The 27,820-nt window shown below is 37.1% G+C and overlaps 1 protein-coding gene across 30 annotated transcripts in view; it reads right to left on the reverse strand.

Moving 5' to 3' along the window:
* RBFOX1 (RNA binding fox-1 homolog 1) overlaps positions 1–27,820 on the reverse strand; it is a 1,158,532-nt gene that overhangs the window by 89,087 nt on the left and 1,041,625 nt on the right. For all 30 annotated transcript variants that reach the window (XM_027654829.1, XM_027654830.1, XM_027654827.1 and 27 more), the window contains 2 exons: positions 6,430–6,573; positions 3,995–4,048 (listed from right to left, as the gene is read on the reverse strand). In XM_027654829.1, the coding sequence (XP_027510630.1) occupies positions 3,995–4,048; positions 6,430–6,573 (198 nt within the window). The remainder of the gene's footprint in view (positions 1–3,994; positions 4,049–6,429; positions 6,574–27,820) is intronic.

The raw sequence follows: 27,820 nt of genomic DNA on the forward strand, positions 1-27,820 counted from the left end.
GTCCCCTCACTCAGTTTTGTGATCAGTGTTCACCCACTTTCTTCTTATTACTACCTGTTATACACAGTGACTGATTGAAAAAAAAAGGTACAAAAGAAAAAGGAAGGCATTTATACATTTATTCACACATTTTGTACAAAGAGGAGACCAAATATCAAACTAAGGCAAAACTGACACCAAGCAGTGAGAAAAAACAATGGGTATGAACAAAACTAATTAATCAACAATCAACCAAAAAAGTTAAGTAGCTATCAGGATCATTATCTTTGTTATTTGGATTTATTTGGGTTATTTTACCTACTCCAAGAACTCATTTATTTATGCCTATTTATAATACAAGCAGTGACATTTATGTACAGCAGCGCTTTCTGTTTCATTCTCTTCAAAGCACCTTAAAGACATTGTTCCTCTTTTTTTCCCCCTTCTAAACCCAGCCTGAAGCCCGAGCTGAGCACTGCTCTGTCAGCAGCTCCACTCCCAGCTGAAGCCACTGTCAGAACACCTGATTCCACACATTTTCTCCACACTACCCTCCTCAATTTTAGCACAAGGCCATGACCTCTCCTGTCACAAGACACTGAAGATGTAACTCTCTTTTGCCCAAAGCACCAGGAGCATTGAAAGAAAGTAAATCCCCCTCCTCAGCACTAATCCCCACTTTTTAGATGCCAGCACAGGGCTTTTCTTATACCTAAACCCATCCTTAACTTGAAATTTTAATTTCTTCTACAACTGCTTCCTCCCATCTTGTTAAAGCTCTGTAAAAAAAAAAAAAAAAAGCCCCCAATTTAAGATGCTGTTAAGAAAATCTCACGGCAGAAAACATCACTGGATCCATGGATCCAAGGAGCCCAACCATGCAATAGCACAAATTCCCCCAATTCTGCTCGTTCTCCCCTCTTCTCTTGGCTGAGCAATTGTCTCTTCTCAGAAATGCAAAAATTTGGTGGGAGTTGTTCAGTCAAAATTTTCCATCAGTCTCCTTAGCTCACAACAGCACTACCTGCTAATTTTTGTTCAAACAACTAAAGGGAAAGATAAAAACCTAATTATACTAAAAAATGAGAAAAACATACAAAGTGGAGCCACAAGCCAAGATAAGACAGAAACTTCAAAGACTCTGAAAATAATACTCATTGTAATTTTTCAATTCCTTATGTTGTACTTATTCTCATAATCAACACCATTTAAATTAGGCTCTTATTATTTATGCAAATCTTTAACCTTACCTAGCTGAAAGAGAAACTCAAGAACAGAACATAGATTCACTCATCACACATTCAAATACCTACATGAACACTTGAACATCAATTTTATATGCAGTTGAGTTAACAGCTGCTCTGTTGTAGTGTACCATGTATTTTATCAACTGGTAATGTAAATAAATACATTTTACTTTTCAAATCTGTCAAGTGATTTAATAATAGCCAAGTTAGTATGTGAGAAGGTTCTGATTTAATTTGGGAGGTGCTTTGGAGTTCTTGTTTGAAGAAATATATGTTAATATATTCTAGAGATATACTAATACATACACACACAAACAGATTTCTGAAAGTGTACATGTAGCTGTCTAGAACATTAATTTATAACTCATAGAAAATGGTCAAAAATTTAAAAGTCATCAGTGTTGCCATACAATTTTAGCAAAGTTATCTTCGTTATTATTATGCACCCAAACAGACAGAAATTTGTCCTATGAAACTTGCATTATTTTAGGGTTTGCTTTTATGGAAGGACTCCCTTCTGCAAAACCATTTTATACTTTATGGTGGTGTTCTAATGTCATGGTTTTTTTGAATATGTAATTCCATTTTTATTAGCTATTATGGCATGAGAATGAACCTACTTCTGTTGGTTTTGTAAGAATCTTTTAAGACATTAACTATTAGAACAAAAAGAAAGAAAAACAAACAGAAACAAAAACATATTCTAGCAATTCTTATGCCAAACTGCAGCTAGAAACAATTTCGAATTCTGATCCTGCAAACTTTGTTACCTGTACTCAGTTTGAAACCACTTAGTAGTCCTTTCAGTTTCAGTGGGATTTTATGAAAACATAGATAAGCACTGCCAGGAATGGGAGTTTAATCTGGTGCATCTTAATTCCTACAGAATGGACACGAAATGATCAGATTAAAATAAATAAATAAATTAAAAAAAAATAGAACAAAAAAAAGATGTCCCTCTTATTCCTAATATTTTTTTAAAAAACTTTCTATTTAATTGAGAGAATCTAAAGGTACTTCTGCAAATCAAAATACTGTGTGAAATAACTCTAAGCAAGATGAGAAGGAGAAGACATGAGCCACGAGATGCATCACAGAACTGCTTTAGGCATCTTGAGCAGCTCACTTGGAGACAGCTGGGATGCACCACTGCAGCACTGAGAATGCAGGGATATTTAATAAGAGATCTTGACATTACAAGCCCACCTAGGAAAACCTCTTCCTTCTGAAATTCTTTTTTCAGACCTTGGGTTTAGCACAAGGCAAAAGGATGTTTTCAGTATGGCAAGATCACCATTAAAAAAAAAAACCAAACCCGATTCAGAAACACCTTCTAGTGCCATCCCCCAAAAACTCAATTCAGAAACACCTCCTCATCCCACTCCCCAAATAATTAAAAAAGCCTCACACAGCCCACTGCAGCTGTGGTGGAAAAGCCCTACCTGTGTAAGATTTTATGGCTAAACAAAAGTGTAAAGCACCACCCCATGAGATGTGTGCTCAGCTCCACTTCATCTTCAGCACAACCCAGCCAAGGTGACCAGTGGGGGACAGCTTTGGGAATTTATAGGACTATCCAACAGGAGAATGTTCTGGACAATCTACATCGTTTTCAAATGCTACTGAATAGCCATAATTTAACAATAATTAATTCTGGCCAGAGTAGAGGATTCTAAGTCACAAAAATCCATCCAGTTTAGCTGTTTACTCAAAAAGTGATAAATGTTCCAACTGGGTTTGGGCTAGAAATAGGATTAATTAATGTCTAAATAATAAACCACGAAATTTCAGCTCTTCTATTCAGGTTAAAAAAAAAAAAAAAAAGTAAAGTCTTTACATTCTGAGCATAAATATTAACAAAATTAAAATATATCTGATTTAAGACAGATTTATGATAGATATGATTCTCAAAAAAATGACAGATTACGGTATGTTTAGAACAGGAATAGAATTCCATTGCTAATAATAAATGATATATGAGTTACAGGAAGACAAACATTAGTGAATAAACTTCCCAGTGTGTCTGATATGGCAAGAAAAGGAAAAAATATATGCATATGACATACACATAAACCCCTCTAATGCAGTTGACATCACAGGTGAACATACTGGGTTGCAGCTTTGCACCAGTGCAGTCAGTCTTTCTACCTTGCTTTATTTCTTAAATACTAAATAAATTGAAGTATGCATTTAAGGCAAAGTAATTTTCAGAAAAAAAAATATATGTTTGCAATACAGTTAGAAGTCTCTTAATCAAATAAATGTTAAAATAGATTGTTTTCAAAGGGTTGGTGTACTAAGGCTTTAACTAAAGAGGAAAACATCTGCACTTAGATAATCTGGAACAATCACATTATTTTCTCAGCTAATTACTAAAGAGGATAGTTATTAGGTATCATTATCATCTTTCATTTCAATAAAGGAAAAAAACACCTGTACTAATACAAACCTGCCTACAAATATATTTAAGTATGGACTCATCTTATAAAATAAACGAGATAATTACCCTTGAAGAATAAGGACAGCAGAAATCAACATTCCCATAAAACAGATGACAGTTTGGAGTAGCTAAAATTACCCCCTTTAAAAGATATGAGTCCAATCATTTTTGTACTGCTTAGAAAACTGACTGACAGCTCAGATGATGTTTTCACTAACATAAAATTTCAGACATTATTTTTTTTAAAAGCAGTGCAGTTGTTTCCTTTTATTCATATAAGCATTTTAAACAAATTAAAGAAATTCCACAGGTGAATTAAAATGCTTACCTTTGAGCCTCGCTCATTAAAAATAATTTCAACATCTAAGATTTTACCAAATTGCTGCAAAGAAATAGAAAAGTTACATGAAAATTAGATAACTTCAACATTTCCATCATATATAGCAGAAAAAAAATCAAAAGATTTTCTGCTGCTTTCCAAAACAGGCAAAGGAATTTGGTTACTCACATTTTACAAGAATAAGATTAAACCAGTTGGGAGTTTTGTTGCTGGCTTTGGGAAATGAGGATTTCTTTCCACCCTTGTTGAAAAGGGTAACCATTACTCCCTACCAAGTTCTTGTTTTACTGGAGTATAATTTGGAAAACTAGAATGGATACTTACTTTTTGGGGGATTTTTCCCTGCTCAGAACTGCACTTTTATTATAATATTGGTAGCAACTGTTATTCCTACTGACCTTACAATAGCATTCAGTTCTCTAGGCATTCTTCACACACACAAAACCTGACCACAGTTGCCATCCCAAAGAAAAAGTCCCTACTGGATTTGTCTTAGGAAGGGAATAAATGTTGGACTTGGGCAGTGTTTAGTTAGAACTTGGGCAGTGTTTAGTTAGAACTTGGGTAGTGTTTAGTTAGAAAACTTTCAGTTGGGACACACTTTGTGCAGTGACACTGTAATTGTATCAGTGGGTCACTGCTGTTATCTCACACATCATTAACGTGCAGTGTGGATCAGTGTTAACACTGGGAAGTGACCCAATATATTAAACAAAAAGGCAGAAATTAAAGGCAGGTAAATGAAGAATCATCCAACAGGAGTCCCAGGAACTGCAGAGTGAGCCTGTACTTCAGACTTTTAAGATGTAATTAACAATTGCAGGCCAGAAATGACAGTATTGCTCCTCTAGCTTATTAAAGAGTTTCAACTTGATCATGAAAAATCAACCATCACTTGTTATCCCTTGGTTTATTTCATGTTCTTGCATTCACCATTTAATTAATGTTTTAACTGCCAGTTCAGCTTAGAAGCAGTCATTGACTTAATGTTTAAACAATCCTCCCCTGTTGTATTTGTGTCCATGTCCAAGATCAGCTGCTCTGTGTATAACGGGATCATGATGCTGTGCTACCATAGTTCATAACTGATATTTCAACTCACACTTGCAGGAATTTCTTTTTTCTACCAATTCAGAAGATAAAAGTTTACTGTTACCAAGTCATTCTGAAAGTCAGCTGGAAAACTCCAGCCATTCTCTAGTGTTAGTCTTTTGAGACCTGAGACTCAGAAATTGAAAGGAAATGTAGTTTTTATTCACTTATAAATTACTGCAATACTTAAAAAAAATCCTTTCATTTAATGTACCTTCAAATAAAATCTATTTTAAGTGGTTTGTTTAGTTTAAATAAATTTGCATATTTTCCTCCAGAGGGTTAATTATTATGCCTTCTGCTATTTTGCTGATGAGCTGTAAGCTGCATTCAGGGCAGAGAACCTGTAGCAAGTCAGATACAGCAGAACAGTCACTCATTTCCCAATATTATACCAGGATTCCTTTTCCAGTTATTGTTTCCTTCAGAGAAATAAATATTGAGAAACACAATGTCTTAATTCACATACAAACACATTAAAAGAACTTAAAAATCTGAACTAAACATGAAAGATGGAGAGAAGTTTAGAGCCACAAAGTGCTTGATGCTGCACTGAATAACCAACTGTAATGCAGAAGAGAATGCAGTTTTAGTGATCAGAAATAAGAAAGCCAGAGTAACATAAATACATAAGAGTACTAACTTGGAAAAGGTAAAAGTGTGTTCTAACAGATGATCAAGTGCTAGATAATATTTAGTGACATTTCAAAATAAATCTAAGAGCTCTTTGAACAGAGGGGAGAAACCCAGCCCAGACTCTCGTGGTTATGAGCCTAAAACTGGTGGCACATTTGAGACGTGTGAAACACAGGGAATGTGCTGAAGGCACCCAATGGCCTGGGGGAAAGCAAAAATTGAGACACCTATAGAAAAATACCAGCAAAAACTTCAGGAATCTACAGAAACCTGCTGGGGTGGGTGAGGATTCCTATTCCTCAACTTTGGTCTTAAAATTCAGTCCATGTCCTCCTACGGATTTGAGTCCCTTACTCACGAGGTCAAACACTGGCTATTTTACATCAAAATTAATAAATACAGGCATGTAAATCTAGATGTGCACAGTAGGAGTACATGGGTATATAATATTTTAAGCCAACACAGACAGAGTTTTGTGAATGTAACACAAAACACCCAACTGTATCACATACAGTAGAATCAGGAGAATTCCTTTTCTCAGTTGTGACTGGATGTTTGGTTATAAATGGATGGAAAGAGACTCTTTACTGAAAATGGTTAAACAGGCTAAATCAGAGACACAGCTCTCACAGCTGCCTAAAATACCTATTGCAACGTAAATATAAAAAAAGAACAAATAAATGATGAGCACTTACACCAAACATTTGTCTAAGGTCTGGATCCCGGAATCTGAATGGTATATTTGAGACGTGAAGCCGTTTTGGCTGTGATTTGTTTTCTGTGTTTTCAGAAGATTGTGTCTGTTGCTGGCCATCGGTCTGTGCTGCATCATCTGTCTGCTAAAAAGGTAAAGCAAAATAAAGCACACTGTAAGTATTTCTGTCATTTTTAATGTAAGGTGTGGGCTTAAATTCTCAAAAAAAAAAAAAAAAAAAAAAAAATTACTGAAAAGCAGTTAAATCTACTCAAAGGTACTGAAGAATACCAGAAGTTTAAACACATGAAAATCAAATCCATTTCTGTGTCTGTCTCAACAGCACATGTGATAAATATGTATTTGGAATAAACTGGAGAATAAAAAGCAAATTATTATTTGTAGATTTTCTGAGCTATTTTTAAATAATTAACAAATATATCTCCCTATATTATAAGACTGTTGAACCCCTTTAACCTCATCCCTGTTTGCCAGTGGAAGAAACTGAATCTCCATGTCCAGATGGAGATTTACTAGCAGAAAGAACAAGCCAGACACTTTCAAATCAGATTAGTACTTTCATTCAGAGGCCACTGGGACTTCTACACAGGAGGCAGGTAACACATCACATCTAGTTGCCATTTCATAAGCAGTGCTGATGGGCACTAGAGGGTCATTTTGCCTGGATAAATGGTGAGCATTATGGAAAAGGCCTTGAGTTTTGAGAGGGAACAGAAGTTTAATCAGTGGTGAAGGTTGCCTGACAGAAAAGTGAGACCCAGAAACAAAGTCGTACAGATTTTCTTTCTCACTAAAATGAGATTGTGTCATGGTGCTTCTAACAGGGACACTGTTCCCTGGTTTTAAAATGCTTCCATTTAATAACTGAAGGACATTGCTGTGTATTACAATTTACGGAAAAAATTATAAATCTCCAGAGAGATTAGGGAAAAATATAATGTCCTTCATCCAAAAAGTAAAACTAACCATGCTGGTCTATCAGTATATTACAGAAATTCTCATCTGTGTTCCTCAATTATATCCCACAGTGCCTAATGAATTACTGCATGTACAGCACACATTCAGTGGAAAAAGATTTTGTAAAAGTATGTAAAAACAGCATAGTCCTATTCATTTGCATTGGCAGAGGGGATATGGAAGAATAGAAGGAAAAAGAAAATAGTTGAATGAAACTATCAGGATGATCTTACAACTGCTACTCTATTTTCTCTGTCCTTCCTCTTCCTTCTGACCTCATTCTTTTTCCAAATACTCACTTTTCTTGTGTTTAATGTTACAGTTCTGTTTGCCTTTCTGACTTTTTTCATTAAAAAAAAAAGAAGATAAAAAGAAGAAATTGCCCATTTCCTGCTAGTATGAAATTTCTTTTAAGAGACAACAGTTGAAGCAACATAAAAATGGTTAAATAAAATAAACCTTACCACACAGTTTTAGTACCAACAAACCTGTTGAAGAGGAAGCAAAATAACTCAAACAGAATACATCATTTAGAGCAGCAATAACTACACACAAAATGACTTCTAGCAAGTTAAATTGAACAACATCTTACCCAGGAAATAGAAATGTTCTCAAATTAAAAGTACAAACATCTACATTGCTTATAATTCTGTGCTAAAAACACTTCACAAATAAAGGGCCTTATTTCTGCAGTAGCATCAGTCCATCAGCAGCATCTACATTTCATGGGATGTGATGAGACTCACACACAAATACAAACTTTTGTGTGCACTGAAGAAGGATTTTCAAGTGATCCAAGTAAATAACTGGGATCAAGTGTAAACCTAAAACTGAGCCAGTGCCACCACATCTCTTCACCTGCTACTCCCTGAACTCACAGGGAGGATCCCACAAACTGAAATCATTTATCTTGACAAATTTTTAGTGATTTAAATACTAAACACGGTACACAGCTGTTAAGAGATGAAAATGTTCTACGCTGATCCACTGTTATCTAAAATCAACTCAAAAATTCAAAATTTATATTTTGAGGCAACTATTCCATCCACAGACACCACAGAGATTACTTTCTACCTCCAGGCCTTAAAAGGAGAGAAATATGAAGAAAATTTGGTATATGAGAGCAAGAAGGGGTGTGGAGGGGGGGGAGAATGAGAGACTGGAAACTCTTGAAATAGAACACACTGAAAGAATTTAAGGTCAATTAGATTAATCAGAAGAGAATTAAAGAATTCTGAAGGTGCTGTTTAGCTTCAGGAACAAAGGGTGCCCCAGGAAGAAATTACATAATCAGCGTCCTGTATAAATGCAAATTGGGAAAAGCAATTTCTGTTCTTTGTATTAATATAAATAATGAGAAATGAGTGGGAGGGCTGAACCAGGCACTATTAACATACCAAAACACTGGGAGCAACTTCCCTACCAAGCAGCTGAACAGATCCACTGTCAGCAAAATCCAGTGAGGTTTCTGAAGATGATGTTAAAATGAAGGAGCTACAAATTATGGGTAAAGTGGGTAAATCCAGGTACTGTTATTTTCTGTGACTTTTCTTTTTAACCATTTTTATTTTACCATTTTTATTCTAAGAAACCTCGAATTTACACTTTCAGCAAAGAATATCTCGGAGTTTGGGCAGTGAGGACTGAAAATCAGAGACTTCAGAAAGTCACTGTCATCCACATTTTATACATGTACACGACCTTCAAGATCCCTGTGGCAGAACTAACAGAACTAAACCATTTAAAACATATTAAAAGGTTTGGAAATGTAACAGTCTCTTCACAAAGCATGTTATCACCCAGAAATCTATGGATGTGCCTAGGAAATATGGAGCAGGATAAGTGCAAACTGAAATTGGAATATGAAGATAACACAAAAATTTCCAGGTAAGATCAAAGAGGTAAAACACACATAGGACAGAGGACAGGCTGGCTTTGGAAAAATCACGGTTTCTGAGCTCTGTACGCTCACAGAACTTGAATGCAATTTACCTTACACATACATAATACATTTCAAGAGAATATTTTCACTGAAGAAGACAGGTGTTCGATATTTCTTTAAAAATTAATTGAAATTAGTATATGGCATTATCCTTGCTACACCCCTTCAGTACTGCATGCAGTCAGACTGCTTTCTGGTGCCTGTTCCACCACGTATTTGCAACTATAAAATATTAAAGAATCTTAACATATGACAGTCTTGAAACTTATAATGAAAGTTATAAATACAGAATGAAGAAATAGAAGACCAAATTCTCACTTACAGGGAAATAAATTAAGATGATCTCCCTTTACTTCTGGCTTACGTGTAAGAATGAAAATTGAAACCATTCTTACAGGTAAACAAACCCATATGAAAGAGGGTATCTCACAGAAAATGATTTTTTTTTTCATAGATACTTTTGTTATATGGTAAATTTTCAAACCAAATCCATCATCAGGGGAGTTAACACCTATTGTTTTCTAAAGAAATTCTTTATCTTTACAAAAATACTTTTTGCTTGTTTGTTTCCTTGTCTGAGTTCTAGAAACAGAAAACTCCTATTATTTAAAAGACTTCACTCAAGTTCTTAAATGAAGTAAAATTCCTGGAGTAATTTTTCTGGTTTCACTTTCTAGCTTTTATCTGAGAATTTAAAAACATTATAAACATGAAGAAAACTACTGAACAAGATGTTCGTCTGGGTACAATAAATTTGAAAATCTTCTATTTGGAGAAAATATCTCCCCCCCCCCCACCACCTTTTTTCAGGCTTTACTAATCCAAATTTTCAGTATATTTCACTCAGAAATACATTCTAAAACCTTCATCCAGCAAAATCACTGTGCAAACCCATTTCCCAGGTTACTCCTGACTGGACACAGGAGTCTCACCTCCCATCTTTAGCACTTGTGGCAAAGGTACCTCATGCAATAAACCAACAATCACCGAACCTGAAATCAGAGGGGGCCTTGTGTACAACGTTTGGGGCAGAAAAAAACCATTCCATTCTCCTTCCCAGCTAATACATATTTTCTGTAGCCCTTTCCATCCATCACTGAAGACAGTCAGCCCTGCAACTGGAATTGTAAGTGTTACACTTTCCCTCCGTTCTTTTTCACTGACAAATCTCCTTCATTTTCTACAAAACAGTGGTGGTGAAGACAAAATCTTTCACCCTCCAACCCCGTTTTCAAGGTAATAAAATGCTGTCACAGAAGAGCTGTTTGCACACCTCGACAAAAAGAACGCTGTCCTCAGTCTCAGCTTTGAAGGAGTGAATGGAACATAAACAGCAGAAATGACTAAAATGGAACTAAACCTTTTATCTCTTCCTGGACAAACTGAAAATATATTGCGTTAGAAGAACATGAAAAAGCTTTACCAGGCCCTGATCATTCTTCCAGAATCTGTAAACAAATAATAATTGGTTGCACGTCTTCTAAACCCACACCAACTCTAGAGGAAGAACAGCCTAATTCTAGCAGGAACAACCTGGCAAATATTTACAGGGAGAAAAGAAAGGGGGGGAAAAAGCAATAGATTATTTTCTTAAACATGCTTAATGGCAAACTTATGTGCTGAATGTCTTATACTCTATATAACACAGGGTAAAGCTCTTTGAGATTTTATATTTAGAAAGAAAAAGAAAGCACTCATTAAATTTTAAAAAAAAAATGCTCAAAACAGCACCTGTTTTTTCCTGCTGCACCAATCAAGTTATTTCTCAGAGGGAAAGAGCTTGTGAATGTCTTCTAGGCATTATTTGATTAAGTTGACAATATTATGTGAGCAATGGTTGAGTACCCACTGTGCTGTACTTTTGACCAAATTGATTTGTGTAATGAACACTTGCTCTGTCTCTTCTCTAGCCTGAATAGGGCTCTTGATTTAACCAGTGGTGCTGGAAGCCAAGTGAATTTACAGCCCCCACAGTCATTCTCTCTCAATCTGGAGAGAATAGCAGCAGCAGTACATGAGCAAGCATAATTCAATACATTGTGCTATAAGCAGAGAAAATAATATCAGAGCTCTGCAATATACCTGTTTGATTTGATTTGTAAACCCGATAAAAAAAGCAATCGAGAAAAGTTCAGCAGAAAAAAAAAAAAAAAATATATATACATCCTGAGCAAAAATATAACCATACTGAATGTGTACAAACTGAAAAAATCATGCATAGTAAATCAACTTCATACTTGCCTTAGATAATATTGCACATTTTCCATTTAAAAAGGATCTAGATTCTGGAAAGTTACCTTTCCATTAAAAAGTGAGCAAAGAGAATAATTTAAAACTGAGTTTGGGACCTTGTGAAAATACTGTTTCCCAGCTCTAACACTAACAGAGTCCTGACAAAACGATGGTCTTGTAGCTCTCCTGTTTTCTTAAGTAGATCAACTGATTAATTAATCATACTGGTCTTGATAAATTTATATTCTGAAAAGTCCCAACCCTGCAATGTGCTTCCCAGCAGCATAGCAACAGAGAGGAAAAGGAGTTATCTACGCAGATACATCTGTTTGTGCCTAAATGTTTACACAAAGGTGTACACAGGGAAAAATTCTATCACTCTACTACTTCACCACTGTGATAAAAATTATCAGAAGTTTCAGTGACTTTTCTGCACCTCTGTTATCCTTTTCTCAGATCAATGGTGAAGTCTCATTGCTTATTAAAAGGTGAGATTAATTTTTGAAATTAGTTCTAAAGATAACAATATTCCAAGTGCCTCACGCTGCATGGCATGCAGCTCATGCCACATCCATTCATCCCCTTCAGAATCCTTTCCTGAAGAGAATGGGAACTGTTCCCTGTTCTGACCTCGTGTAAAGCGCCCACAGATGTGGGACTCACCACTTTGCAGAAAGAAATAAAGACATGCAGTACAACAGTCATGATTGCATTTGATAATTTGGAACTAGATGATCCTTAAGGCCCCCTTCAACCCTAATCATTCTATGATTATGTTGCTAAATTCTCCTTGTAACTGAGTATTTTGCACTCCAGAAACGCTTGGGTTCAGAGACACTGAGACTTAAACCCTGCAGGGAAAACCCTGCCCCCCATGTTTTTAATGGTGTAATTCCCTTTTATTTCAGCTGGGTCAGAACTTCACCCTGATGTTATATCCACTTGACAAAGTAATTTCACCATTACCATTAACTCCCCATATCACAAAAGGTATAATGATCCTGGTTTCATATCCTTTAGAAAAACATTTTACTATCCAAAGCACCAAATGAAAACTAACCAAGGCAATTACTGTGTGACCATCCACCCTATGACAGCTCTGAAAAGAACCACACAGAGCAGCCAAGTCCCTGTTCCACAAGGCCACATTGTCCCATCTCTAAAGCTCTGAGCTCTCACACTGGCCAGTCTATTAGTGACTAAGAGCTGCTCTCCCTTCCATTTCACTACTGGCAAAAGTGTGTTAGATGTTTAATTGTGCCTATTATTCCTATTGATCAAATACATCTTTCAAAGTTGAGGTGAAATGTGGGACACGCACATCTGGCTTGCAAGCTCCAGAGGCAGGGTGTCAGCACACCTTCTGTAAGGGAACAGAGACAAACACCTCCCTGCTGGAATATTTTATGGGAGAGGTCCTTGATCAGTCACATGAACTCAATTTACTACCAGGAAGACAATGCAAGGTGGTTGACTCTGAGGGGGACATTTGTTTTAGGTACACTGCCACACACAAACATACCCCTGCAGAACCTCTTAATCCAATTTACTGACAAATGAAAGGGAACCTGAATAATTTTGTGCTTTGCTTCAGCAGTTTCTAACGTTCCACTACTGAACATGCTTTGGGGCTTCAGCATCCTGGGTGTTGAAGCCTTTCCAGCAGCAGTGATTCTTTCTCTCTTTTCTACATGGATGAATTCTGGGTCCTGGTACCACAGGTTACAAGGAAGCACTGCTATTATTGTGATAGCTCAGCAGCCCAAACAAGAGATCATTAGTTGTGAGGACAGATAGGAGCAATAAGATAGGTTTCTTAAGGTTCTGGTACTGCAGGACAACCAAAGAGTTATTAATAACTTGGTTGCATTAATTATTTCCCCAATCTATCTTCCTTAACAATATGGAATATAGCCCTTATATAGTCCCTTATGTTGCCATTGTTGGCTCAGTATTTTTCTTCTAAAATAGTCAGCAGAATCTCAGGGAATAGCATATCAATCATGTCTGGAGGGAAATCACCAAAACCCATAAATGTTTTGAACATGTCTCAAAAGTTGGGCAAAATTTGCTGGTATCAGGAGCAGATATGATTTTAACAAGAATATTCATAATAGGCTTTAATAAGAGTTTGCTGTAACTAAGCAGTTGCCAAGTTCATTTAAGGACATCCAAGTGACATCAGCATATCAGTGATTTGAAATGGGAGAAGGAATTATAATGGGTTGCCTCAATACATTATTTATTCTTTGCATTGATTCAATAAATATTTCTGACCGTGTACTGATCCCATCCACGAATATCACAACAACAGTAATTAACAAAACCTTTCTCTAATCAGCTGCATCCTGGTTCCATTAGCCAAGAAGGGAATGCATACACATTACACACATTTTTAGAAGTTCATGCTACATATAATAAAACCGAATTATTTTGATATTTTCACGAGATAATTTTAAAATAAATTAATTGGATTTATCCTTAAGAAAACCCCACGAATTAGGAGACACATTAGGAAATATTTCACTGGACAAATGCATTAATTTAATCCAAATCAAAAATCAGAAGTAATGATGCAGAGAGACAAAGAAATATTCAGTTGATTTTGTTATTACTCTTTCATCTGTTAGTCAGAAGTCTGTTATTTCTCATGTTGCTCCTTAAAAAGACTTCAACAGCAGGAATAAAGTGTTCAAAGATAACTTTGTTTCAATGCTTGAAAGCTTAATGTAAAATCCAGACAGACAACAAATGAAAACATATAAAAAAGTACCGTGACAATAAATATAGAAATCTCGATTACAGTTGATTAAAGGGGTTTTTTAATCACTTGAATGGGAGCTGTAGCTTCACGTTGCACAAGTTTGTTTGATAAATCCATCAAAGTATCACAAGAAGCATCCTCAGAACTAAAAAATGTCATGTTCATGATATTTTTTTTCCCCACAAATTACTCAGCACATTTACATTGCAAATTCAACTCTGTTATTTCTGTCAGGATGGAGTTTGTTTCCCCCGTGTGTCTAAATGGACATGCAATGCTCATAATCATCTAAAGCCTCGACAACACACCTGACACAAGTCCTGCCTTTCATACCTCCTCCAAAAGTATCAACAGGAAATAGTCATAATATGTTCTACATATCCAAATGCCATCTAAAAAAAATGTACCATTAGGTAACAAAGTTTAAGAGAAGGGAGTAAACAGATGAAAAAATGTTGAATTTTTTTTTAAAGTTTACAGGTAAATATACCTAATGGGTATGACAGTTCTTAAAACACTTGCTTTTAAGTTACACTTTGAAAGGCAATTATACACTGGTAATAAATCAGGACACAATGCTCTTGAGAATAAGATTTTCTGACTGATGCAGAACTTGGCATGCTTGGTTTCTGGAAATCCACTGATTCTCCCTAAGTTCTCCTATCCAACTCAGTTATTACCTTAATTTATGAAGAAATTATTCACACAAGAACATAACTCAATGCACAGCAAGGCAACTGTACTTTTACTGTGGTCATTCATTCATGCACAAGCATCACTGCCATAAAATAGAATGAGATCTTTTTCTTAAATGTTCTAATTAGCTTAAAAATTCTTTCAAGTGTTATCCCTCATAAGTCAACATTATAAAAGGCTACAAAGCTGCAATAAAGCTTATTAAACTTTTGTTCTGGCAACAAGCTCTATCTGCACAAAATAACTTTCAACATCTGCAACTACCTTGTACAATGCTGTGGCATTTAACAATATTTGTCTAAATGAAAACTCCCTAATGAAATACTGAGCTACACAGCTTCAAAGGACACTATTTAAAAAAAAAAAAAAAAGAAGAAATGTCTTTACATGGAATATTTGCAGGTTTGGCTGCGAAGAGTCGTTTCCCCTCAGCTGGAATCAATGCACACTAGTTTCTGGAATTCCCCCCTGAACTAGATTTATGTCATGCATGTAAAGTCCCTTTTTGTAAGACTTGTGTTGACACAACCAACTGCTGAGTGAACTTGTGAGAGCAGAGTTTCATGCTGAGAGAGAATGGCTGATTGCTGCAGCTCGAGCTCAGGAAAAGAAAGAAAATGTGACAGCGCGATAAAAGGTTTTTCACTGTTTGACCCCTCACCTATTGCTGGATCCCTGCTGGCACTTTCCATTTGCTCACTTACATATCTTTGCCTAAGGAGTCAATTCTTGAACCCTCTGAAACACGGAAGAATTTGAGGGTTCTCTGTGTCACAAAAAGACACTTCCTAAATCACATTGCTCCTTTTATACTGAGGGACACCCAGATTTAACAAGCAGCAGTTCAGCTCCTCACAGGATAGTAATTCCTCAAACTTAGTTTAGCATCATTCCATGAAAAAATAGCTGGTTTATTTTTCTTATTGATTATGTTTGGTACTCTCGTCTCTTAGCATGTTGCAATCAAAAGCAAGAAGCATTTCAAAGGAGATGTGACATTTTGAATAGAAAAGCAGGTCTGTCACCTGCTGTTCTCCAATGCTGCCCCTTCTGCAGAACACATGATGAGTGACACTGTCAATGGAATGGGCTCAAAGTTTCCTGCAAGCCCAACCAAGGACAGAGAACTCCATGTCACAGAGCATTGTGCTTCATGCAAATCATTTTTTTTCATCCTTCTCTTCAAGCTCACCCAACACCTTTCCTTCATTAACGTGAAAGACTAATTTAAAGTTTTAGAAATCATCGGTTGTCCTTCCCTTCTCACACTTAAAAAAAGAAACAAATAATCTAAGGAGTATTGGATGGTTCAAAGAATTTGTAAAGGGTATAAATCACCATTTTAAATCTACCTGTGAATGCTGATGTTATGGGGAATTCTGTTTGATCATCTGAATGCTGCTTGTTACAGAGCTTCACAATGCAGCTCCCACTGCAGAATTGCTTTAATTACTGATGCTCAAGCTTAAGGAAACATCTGTTGAAGAAATGGAAACAGGACTCAGAGCCCCCTTAAATCAACTTCCTCTTCCGGGAAAAGTTCTCAGGAAAGAAGGCGTAGAAAACATTCTCTAACAGCAACCCTCGAATCAGGAGAGTTGGCACTGTGAGTTTAAAGCTATTTTCCATCTTTCCCTCTTCCACACAATGAGCTTGCTGACAGAACTCTTCCCTTGCTCATCCTCAAGCATAGCAACTAGAAATTTCTCAGGCCAGATATATCTACTTTCATCTAATATCTGCACATGAAGCCATTAGCATTAATAGTCTCCAGCAGTTTTGCTGTCAGTAGGTCCCTTCAGGAAACTCCAGGATGTTACAGCCATGCCTCCCTCAGCCACTATTACACAGTTTCATCTCCTCTTGAATTCTCAGAAATGGGACTCAATCTAGTAATGCTGTTTACAGATGAAAGAGAGCTGGGTGGAGTGACTGATACCCCAAAGGGTTGTGCTGCCATGCAGAGGGACCCTGACAGGCTGCAGAAACAGGCAAGAGGAACCTCATGAAGTTCAGCAAAGGGAAGTGCAAAGTCCTGCATTGGAGAGGAGCGGTCTCTGGCACGGGAGAGTGACTGGCTGAAGAGCAGTTCTGCAGGGAGAGATATGGGAGTCCTGGAAGGTAAATGGAATGACATTCAGCCGTATGCAAGGAATGAGAGCATCTGGCAAACAAGGGGAGAATGAGAGAGCTGGGGCTGTTCAGCCTGGAAAAGAGAAGGCATGAATTCCTGATGGGAGGGACTAAAGATGAAGGAGCAAGACTGGTCAGTGGTGCCCAGGGGCAGAACAAAAGGCAGTGAGCAAAAGCTGCAGTATAGAACATTCCATTTTGAAGGTGGGAAAAACTTTTCCTGTGAGTGATCTGACCTTAGAACAGATTTCCCAGAGAGCCTGTGGAGCTCCATCCCTGGAGCTGTTCAACACCCAACTGGACACAGTCCTGAACAACCCACTCTAGTTGATCCTGCTTGATTTGTCTGCAGATCAAAGTCAGGTCCAGTGACAATAACCAGCCTTGTGCAGCAGGGACACAGAGCAGGAGTGAGGTTGGAACAGAACATCAATCAGCAGATCAGGCAGTTCAGCAGGATTACATATTTAAATGCATTTTATTCTTACATAACAGACTGGGTCTCCTTTTCTGACTCATAGGTGCTCATGCTACTCAATATGCTTTTAATTTAACAGTACTGCAATAAGTGGATTGTCTTATTTTGAACACTGTCATCAACAATAAATTTTCTGCAGACCAGATTGATGCCCTCCAGGTTCAATGATAATTTCTGATTATTCTTCATTTGCACCTGTCCAGCCTCACAGAGCTGATAATGCTGCTCAAATTTACCTGAGGTGGTTCACAAATCTGCTGCAGGTGCATATGAAGAAAAATACAACAATTAGAGTCTCTAAGTCACATCACCTGTGAAAAAACTAGTTTACTAACTGAACAAAATACTTGCAACTGATATCATCAATGCTTTAATAATGTAATATGATACTGATAAGATTTAGAGTTACCTTTCAAACAGAACTTTAGTCTAGACAAGTGAGAAAAAAATCAGTTAAGTTTTTACTTACATGAAAAAGCCCATGTAACAAAAAGTTCTGAAAACATCAGCAACAGCTCTCTGTTGTTCATTGCAATTACTGGCCCAATCTTGTCTGCATGCACTGTTCCTTCTGAAAAAGTATTGTTTCAAATACCAGGCTTCACAAATGTAAGCATGCAAATGATCCAATATCTGACATCAGTTACTTCAAAATACACAAGAAACTCTCTGAAAAGGCCACTGGTCAGCAAAGCTCCCCCTCAAAAACAAAGTTCTGTCCATTAGCCAGAGTGGGAATGTGATTTCACAGAATCACAGAACAGTTTAGGTTAAGGGTCTGTAATGCTCATCTCGTTCCAATCCCCAATAAAATCCAATTTTATTCACAAAAATAATCAAATCAGGGTATCCTTTTTTTTCTTATCTTCTGTCATGCTTAATTATTTATGAAAATCCTCACAATACTAAAAAGTGGTAAATATCTAAACAGCTTGGAAACCTCCACAGTCATCTTGGAGGATTATTAAAGATGTACCAAGCGTGCCCGGATTCTTTCTGTGCTTTACAAAACATCCCATACACACAGAGATCCTTGCTTTCTATGACTTAGTGCAAAAGAGAAAAGCCCTCAGACACAGGGAAATGGAAACTTCCACACCTTTGCTTGGAATTGCAGCAGAACAAACATTCTGGAACACGCTGCCAGCAAATGACAACCGTGCGTCACCCCTTCCCATCACGGTTCTACATCATCTGATGGCCACAACCCAAATAAACAGGACACTCTTCAGAGAGGAGGGATTAATATGGCACAGGAAGGCACTCTAGCACCATCATTTCCCTCACTGTGAATTGATTTACTTAGTTAGTTATGCTATTTTCCCTTTGGAACTCACTTGGATATCTAAGATTCCCACATTCCTCTTGACAGATACACTGAGTATAATAGTTTAACCATGTAAATAAAGAAATGCTAGTTTTTTAGCAGTCACCATTACTCTATAGTTTGCTAGTTTTTAGGATTTTTATTCCTTTCTGCATTCCAGCACCCTTTCCACCACTTATCCTGAACCTGCATAACACAATCAAAGCCTCTCCATACACACTTTGTTTCCCAAATTAATGACCAAAAGCTGCAATTCTCACCTAATTCCTTGAACTACAACTACTCTCTGCTATTATATTTCTGACCAGTTGAAAGGAAAAAGCAACATAACTTAAGGAAAACTGACAACAGAACACTTTGGCCAGATGTCCATTACAGTTATCAGTCACCAACCTCTGTGAGAACAATGCCAGTGTCTGACAGCACAAAGCCAGTCTTTCATCAAACTTAAGGAATTATTTTCCTGGTTTTTTCACTGTATTTCAAACCTCTATTGCAAAAGAAAGCCCCACCAACCCCAGTCATCCTTCTGTGGAGGGTAGTGGACTGAAACTGGGAAAAGGAAAAAAAAAGAGAAAATATATTTCAGCTATTTTTGTGAAACTGCTTCTGAATCTAAGCTTGTCTCTCTAACTCATATAAAAGCTCAGCCAAACAGATTTTTAGTTTCTTTTAGTGATTTAGGGACATGCAGTTATGTTTAGTTTCAATGCTGCTCCCGTAAATTTTCGGAAATCTACCGTATACTCAAAAGAAACCATTTCATGGTTCTTTTTTGCTCTTCTCTAGGTATGGAATTTTCATTCTAACACTCTACTTTTTAAGGAAAAAAAGGTTTTGGTCAATTAGTTTGACAACCAAGCCTACACTACATATACTGTACTCCATGAGTGTGAGGAAATCACAGGGGTTTTAAATCTATTAAAACAGACTTTATTCTGGATGAGCAAAGAATCTTTTTAGTGTGAGTAGAACTTAGACACTAACATGAGAGGAAGTTACAGCAATAATTAACAGCTATTGGGAGTAGAACTCATTTAGAAATATAATGAACTGAGAACGCTTAAACAGACTTCATTCAGGGAAAGATAAAAGAATAGCTTACAGAAATATGGCCTGAATTGCATTTACATTTAGTATCATCGACATTTGTAACACCTTCCTCTGCTTCTGAAGGAAATAATGTCAAAAATGCTCTTTGTCAGACTTCTGGAAATATATTTACAAACAAAACTGTAAATTAGAACCTTTGCTGTCTCTCACTTCCACCTCGGTAAAGAATTCACCTCCTGACCACTCAATAGCAAGAGAAAAAGTACCACAAGCAGTTTTAATTATTATTTACAAAATGAAAGAAAAACAGTCCATGAGATGAGACTCACAAATGGCAGGTGCCATCTGAAATTCCTCCAGTCATTTGCATAACTACCCAATATGTTTTAATGACTCCAGTTATGAGATTATCTAAATTCATGAAGAATATATATTTATTAACACCTATACTGGGACTCTTCCTCTATTAGAATGTCAGGTGAACATTTCATCTGAAAGCAAATGGATTGTGATGAGCAGCTCTGTCTCACCTGACTTGCTCAAGTGAAGAGGCTCTATTAGACATTGTGGGGTGCAAGCATTAAATTAGGAACCACACCATTGAGTTTGCTCAAATTTCCTTTAAATAAAAAAGAAGAAGAAAAGGTTAATTAAGTTCTACCTTGCAATTCCATTAAGAATATCCATGATTACTGTAGCATGAGGAGGATATATAATTCAAAAGGAAATAAAAAAAGGGCAGAGGCACTATTGAAAAATCCAGCCAGTCAATCAGAATGACTGAGCAGTTGGGGCTGCTCTCAGGTAATGCAGGTTCTGAGGTTATTATGCCAAAGAACACAAACAAACAAAATAAACAAACTAAGTTTCTTCCCAGAAGTATGATACAGAAAGGCTCATAACCTAATATACAAGTTTGAGTTGGTAATACACAGTATTTTTTTGTGTTATCATCCAAACCCAGTATTTTGTAATATGAAGCAGCATGTGACAAGATGAGTCATGTATCTGTAAATTGATATACTGCCCTACCAGGGCTCTGTGATTTGGATTTCTATCTTGACCAATTGTTCCAAAATAAAATAAACAATCTCAGTATTTATTAAGAAATCTATTTATTTCAGAGGAATTATGGGGGCTTTTACAATATGAGTCCTGGTCCCTCACAGGTATTCTGTGCTAATTCTGTCAGTGCAGTAACTGCTTGCAGTGCTCTTTGCAAATTTAAATAGGGTCTTAAACTAAAAATATTCATCTACAGACATTTCCTGATTTGCACAACCCAAACACTATCAATTTTTAAACTGTATCTAAACAGATACACATTCTAAAAGAATGGAATGTATAGATATTCAACACCTAAAATAATAATAAAAAATATGGATGTGTCAAAACCAAATACTTCCACATCAACATTTTTCTTGTCTAATCCCCCCCAAAATAATGAATACCCTTCCAGGTACTGGTGTGTTTTATGAAGATAATTAACTGAAAGTAAAATACTTCTTCTGTAACCAGAGAAGGCTGAAAGCAGGTATCAACAGCCTGGAAAAAAAAAGGCTTTCTTTATATTTGATTTCAGATTTTATTAAGTGTTTCAATTTAGCCTGACCAAAACATGGCACTTTATTGAAAAGAGTGGAACAGACTCAAAAGATTAATGACAGTAAAATTATCCTAATCTGTCATAAGCTCTGATATAGGAGTAAGAGGAAGTAATTTGCTTTAGTAAAAAGCAATGATCACCAAAGCATGGAAATTAACACTCCACAGAGGTAGAGATTAAATGAGAAATATTAGCTGCATCAGCACATTGGAGACAATTATAAACTGCAGAGGACTTTTAAGACTGAGAAATACTATATTTATTATGATAAAGTCAATTTTACCATTCAGTAAATGCTCACTTTGTGATTTTAGCACTGAATTTCTTTCCCCTCAAAGTTAATTTGCATTACTGCTTTACAGAATTTATACCACTTTTGTTTCCTTTATGCATTATTGCTTACTTTATCTCATGGAAACTTATTAATACAGAGCAGGCACAAAACTCCCCGAGTATTACTTGATTTTATTACTTACTTTGAGCACACAGACAACACCTGACATGCTTTTGAGAAATTATATTAGTCAAAAAGCAGTTTTTATCAGTTTCAGTCAGGGAGCATTAACGAACAGATGAGAGCCCCTCTTTTCTTTTTTTTTTTCTTTTACAAAGAGAAATAAATATGAGGAGATAAGCAAAAGTACACAGTGGAGATACTCTGGCTTTACCTTCTTGTGCTACAGAATAAATTCAACATGAAGATTTTTATAACCACCAGCATTCATACTGAAAGGTACTAATGCATCATTATGATCTAGCAGGTTGCTCGCTGTGTTTTACAGCCTTTCACACTACATTAACCTTTTGTACCTCAAGTATTTATGACCTCATAAGTAAGTATTTATCAAACTGAAAGCTCATATACAGCACTGTATTTTAGCCATCATTTTTTAGGAACATTTGTAATTTCTTTTTGCCTGGGTTTAAAATCACTTCGCTTTACAGTCCGTATTTTTAGCAAAAGCATTAATGCAAAGTAAAACTGTTTTCCCACTACCCATGAAAATGGCTAGACACAAAACTACCAAATGCCTTAAATATGGTCTCACGCCAGTGAGGAGAAACGTTCCCATGCAAATTTTATTCTAAAATAAAATAAGAACGTGTTAGGAACACCAAATATAGCTGTTATGCTTTCTGCAATATTCAACAGCGTATCAGAGCAAAACAACACAGATAAATACTGGTACAAGGACCTCGCATTTACTGAAGTCAGAGATTCTTCACCTACATATCCTCTGTATTTAGCAAAAAATCCACACAAAATACAGCAATTCAGGCATTTGCACAGCCACACTTGAGAAAAAAAGCCCACAGTTGACTAATTTATTGTACAAACATTACACAATAAAATACAGTATTGGTTGCGGGTATTTTTCTCAGCAATTCACTATGAAATCAGAGGTATTAAAACCTACCACGAGCAAGGCCAGATTTTAAGTTCACAAACATTTTTGTAACATTTGTGACTAACAAACACCACTGCACAAGGTGAGCATCTCTCAGAGAGAAACAACCCCTGCCCAAACCTGTCAGGTCCTTGCTATCTGTCAGGTGTGGGAGACAGGGTAAGGCAGTATCCTCCTATCCAAAGGCACCTGAGCAATGCCAAAACCACTTGGAAAAATGCCACAGAAAGGGAGAAAGGGTCTCTGCTGCTCAGTCACCATCTTCTGCACACTTAAGCAGGGACAATGGTTGAAAGAACAAGAACTCAGTGTCAGCCTCTGAGGGGTTTCTGCCCACTGGTAACCACCCTAGATACAGATCACTATTGGCCTTGCCTGCTGCATTTAATACAGGGGGAAAAAAGGAAAAAAAAACCCAACCATAAATAACCTTGCTACAGATGGAATAGATTAAGGAGTTGCTGAAGTGTCCTTCTCCAACAAGATGCTGCCACTCTCCCTCCCGGTCATGCTTCTTGTCCATATTGTGATCTCCTGCCACCCTTCTGGCAGCTTTCTCAGACTTTACAGTGTAGGTTTTAAACTCAGTAACCCGCTGAGTTAAAAGCCCAGTTTCCAATCTCCCTCTCTCTTGACAGCCCCAGATCCCTGTATTTGTGAAGCTAAATAACACAGCAGAATACTTTCATATTTGCTACGGGGAATTCCAGACCCTTGGCACCTGACCTTTGCCATGATCCTCATATCACTTCATGCCCCATCTGTGACTCCCCAGCCCCATTCCTCTGTGAAAGAGAGCTGAAAACTAGGCCAAAGCAAAGGAGCAGAAACATCTCATCATTGTGTGTGGTATCATCTCCTCACATATCCCAAGGAGGGGCGTGGATGAAAGAAGAGATGGTAACTTCACATCGTCTGCACAGTATGTCTGAAAGTTAAACCAGCCTGCAGAGTTTTACCTTTTTCTAAAAAATACAACATAAATTTCCTAAGTAACAGAATATCTTGCCAACATTTTTTTCTTATTCATGCACCTGAAACGTAGCATTCACACAAATCAAGCTTAGACTGTGATCTATTCAATGCTCAATGCTCCAAAAGCATCAGTTCAAAATGAAATTCAGCAATAGCGATCTGTTATGATGGGGAAAAGACTATCTCTCAGTCTAGACACTTGGGCTCAGGAAAGGCAGCTTCTGCAATCTATTTTGTCACAGATTTGCCTCTGGCAGGTTATTTAAACTACTTGTACTCTAGTTCCTCCAAGAAAAGTGAAAAAGACAATAATTGTAATTCAGCAAAATCTCACAAAACGGTCACGAGGATGAAATAAATCTCTTCATGAGATGCTTGGAGGGGATCATTCAACAAGAAAGAAATAATCATGCTAGATTAGATCAGTAGAAACACATTCAGAACTATCTCAGCCTCATAGCCCACTCCCAAATCTAAAGAACTCTTGAATATAAAGAAATACTTTTACTATTTGAGCTCACAAGCTTGTAAGCTCTTCATTGCTAATCGTTTTGTCCTTCCCTGTAAGAGGGGTAGGAAATGCAATTTAACTTCTCTCATATAAAGAATCATCCACTCAAAATATGTCAGAAATTTTAGAGAAAACAAAGAAGGGTTGCCTTACATTCCAAACCAGACTAGAGCAGCCCTATAATGCACCAACAGATCTCCTCCTGCTCTGACAAGCTGCTGGTAACACAGACCCTGAGTCCCTGGAGCTGCACCAAGGCACGCACACATTCTGGTCCTAAGGCAGCAGCACGGGGTGCCATACATCCTCCTTCAGTCCCTGTGACATCTGTGTGAGGGGACAGCCACGGCAAGATTTCATAACGTTGGTTACATCTCTGTGACAGGGTAATTCATCAGCACCAACAGGGCAACGCTGAACCCCCGGGTTATGTTCCTGCAGCATTAACAGCAGCCTTGGGTGCTTTGTGTGTTTCCCACCTTTACTATAAAAGTGGACAGTGAATTAGTGACTACAAGGATAAGACTGAAGCAAACAAAGTTAAAAATTTTTTTTTAAGCCCTCACAGCACCCAAAGTTCTTTCTCTCAATGATAAAATTGGCCTAAATATGCACTAGGGTATGATTTTCACAGGCCTTATCAGAAGAAAGTCAAGGTGCAAATGTCAGAGCAATGAATTTATCACCTGGGCACTATTCAAATTACTTAAGAGCCCAACTGCAAAAGATGTAAATAGCTTTTGGCGTGAAAAAGCTCTTACTGGAAACTGCTGAGCAAGCATCACACTTGTTGCTGCATTTCATCAGTAGGGCAAGGTGTCACAAAGTAGCCCCAAGTGATTAGTGCTTTCAACTACATCTCATGGATTTGCTAGTTAATTCCCATTTCTTCACCCAAAAAGTATCCTCAAGAACAATCCCTTGCATTAAATGCAGTTTCTTGGAGGGGCAACCAATGGACAAAGTGACCACCAGCCAGACTCCTTCCTCTTTTTTTTGGGTCCCAGCATTAAGAACACACACCATGGGCACACAGCTTTCCAGAAAAAAATGGAGTTTGTATAATGCTCATTATACATACATTGCAAACCAGATTCAGGTCTAGTCTAAACTCAAATGACTAATCTGATACTCACAGAATGACAATGCTATACATGCAGTAACCTTCCTATGAATGTCTTAAGCACTAAGGAGTAACTCTAAACTGAACCAAAACATCTCCTTTTACTTCCAATAAAGACAAAATACCATTCTTCATGGAAGAAAATGGATAGATAGATGAAAATATAAAACTTAAATATCTAGCAATATGAGCCCACTTTTCCTCCCACTGAAGGCAAAAGGCTTAAAAGCATGGGGCAGCAAGTTCAATCTAAATAAAAAGTGCCAGGCTCCTAAATGATGGCTCCTAGCTGGTTCTAAACTTAGCAGCCTAAGTGATCAGTATCTGAAATATGTCAAATCAATAATCCAATTAATTAGAAAGCTACTCAAATGCAAGGCAATACATTCTGAGTGTTTAGGTTAAAAAAACTGGAGGTACTGAGACTAGACTCAGCTTGCTACCTGAAAAGATTGTCCACAGAGAGATTAAACAGCTGATGGTAGTAAAAAGCAATTTTATATAGTGGGTGGCCAGGGCATATATGACAGGGAGGGCCAACACATTTCTCAGAAAAGTGACATAAAAAATTAGTGATTTTTCCTGCAGACAAAACTTGCTACACTTGCATCATTAGGATTATTAACATTGTCTGTATCATCTGGCACACAGTGAGTATATGTTACATTTTTAGGCATATTCAGGAAACCTAATTTGGAAATATCTCAGACAAATATCTCAAGTCCTCAGATTGCAACTGGATACAATTTCCAGGCAAAAGTGGACACATGGGAGCCTGAGATACAGCAGGTCTGTTGTCCTAAAAGTATGTATTTGGAAAAGAAAAAAACAAAAAAAAAAATTAAAAAACCAACAAACAAACAAAAACAAACAAACAAACAAAAAACCCAAAAAACCACACACAAACCAGACACAACAACAACATACAAAAAACGCAACAAACAAAGGAAGAAAGTAAAAAAAAAAACAAAACTACACATGTTGAAAACAGAAGGAAAGCACCTCTTGATGCACAGTAATAATAAAATGATAAAAAAGCTGGCTCTTTCCATTAGACAGCACAGAACAGAATCAGTGATTCTCAGGCTGGTACCTCTGGTTGACTATGTTTTGTCTATAAAACACATTCAGTTCTTTGCAAAGTTGACTTTGCTGCACATGCAAAAAGAGAAGCACCATGGGAAATGGCTGCAAGTTCCTTTTGTGAGGGAGGAGAAAGATAAAAGGGCTGGATGTGCAACGTTCTCAACTCAGTGGGGTAAAAAAGAAAAGAGGGAGCCCAGCTCAGAAATGAGAGCAAGTTCTAAAACTGGAAATGCTTGCTGGAGATGGGAAGAAGCCAACAGCAACATTTTGTGCTGGTGTGAAAGTGCTTTTATTGCAGGCGTGAGCCGTTTCACAAGTACAGCTCCTGCCAGGCGGGATGGGAACTGCAGCAATTCCCCCCGGAGGGAGCCTGTGGTGTTCCAAGGCTTCCCAACACCTGTGCTCAAACACACCCAGCCAGCAGCTCTGCACAAACCCAGGACCCCACCATGCAGGTATCTGTTCCTGAAACATTTAATAGCTTCATAAGCAGCTCTGTCCAATTACTGTGAAGAGCAGCACACAAGCCTTTCAGTGTAAGTGCTTGCAAGACCTATCTCCGACTTTAAAACAGTATTTTGTGGCTAAATGACTGCGCACTGTGGTACAAATTTACTGGCATATAATATCACCTGCTCATGAGTATCAAACAATGGTCATGCACTAGAAATTAGTCATTGTCTACCTTACAAACATGTTTACTCCTCCAATTACACTAATTGTAGGGTCTTTTAAGCTCAACTCTTTAACGGATTACTACACAAATAAAAGTTTTTCAGTTTGCTAAAATCTATTTCTAATCTGATTTTAGTTTCTCTTTTACGTCCTCAACTTTTCAATACCATCTAATATTTGTCTAAATTTGTTTTCCTACAAGTATGTATTTGGAAAAGGAAAAAAAAAAACATAACAAGAAAATGAAAAACCACACCCGTGTTGAAAACAGAAGCATCTCTTGATGCACAATAATAATAAAATGATAAAAGAGCTGGATCTTTCCATTAGAAAGCACAGAACAGAATCAGTGATTCAGATGCTGGTACATCATCTTTTGATAGTGCAAAAAAAAAAATGAAACC

The sequence above is a fragment of the Corapipo altera genome, unplaced genomic scaffold, assembly GCF_003945725.1.
Source record: "Corapipo altera isolate COAL_440 unplaced genomic scaffold, ASM394572v1 98, whole genome shotgun sequence".
NCBI lineage: Eukaryota > Metazoa > Chordata > Aves > Passeriformes > Pipridae > Corapipo > Corapipo altera.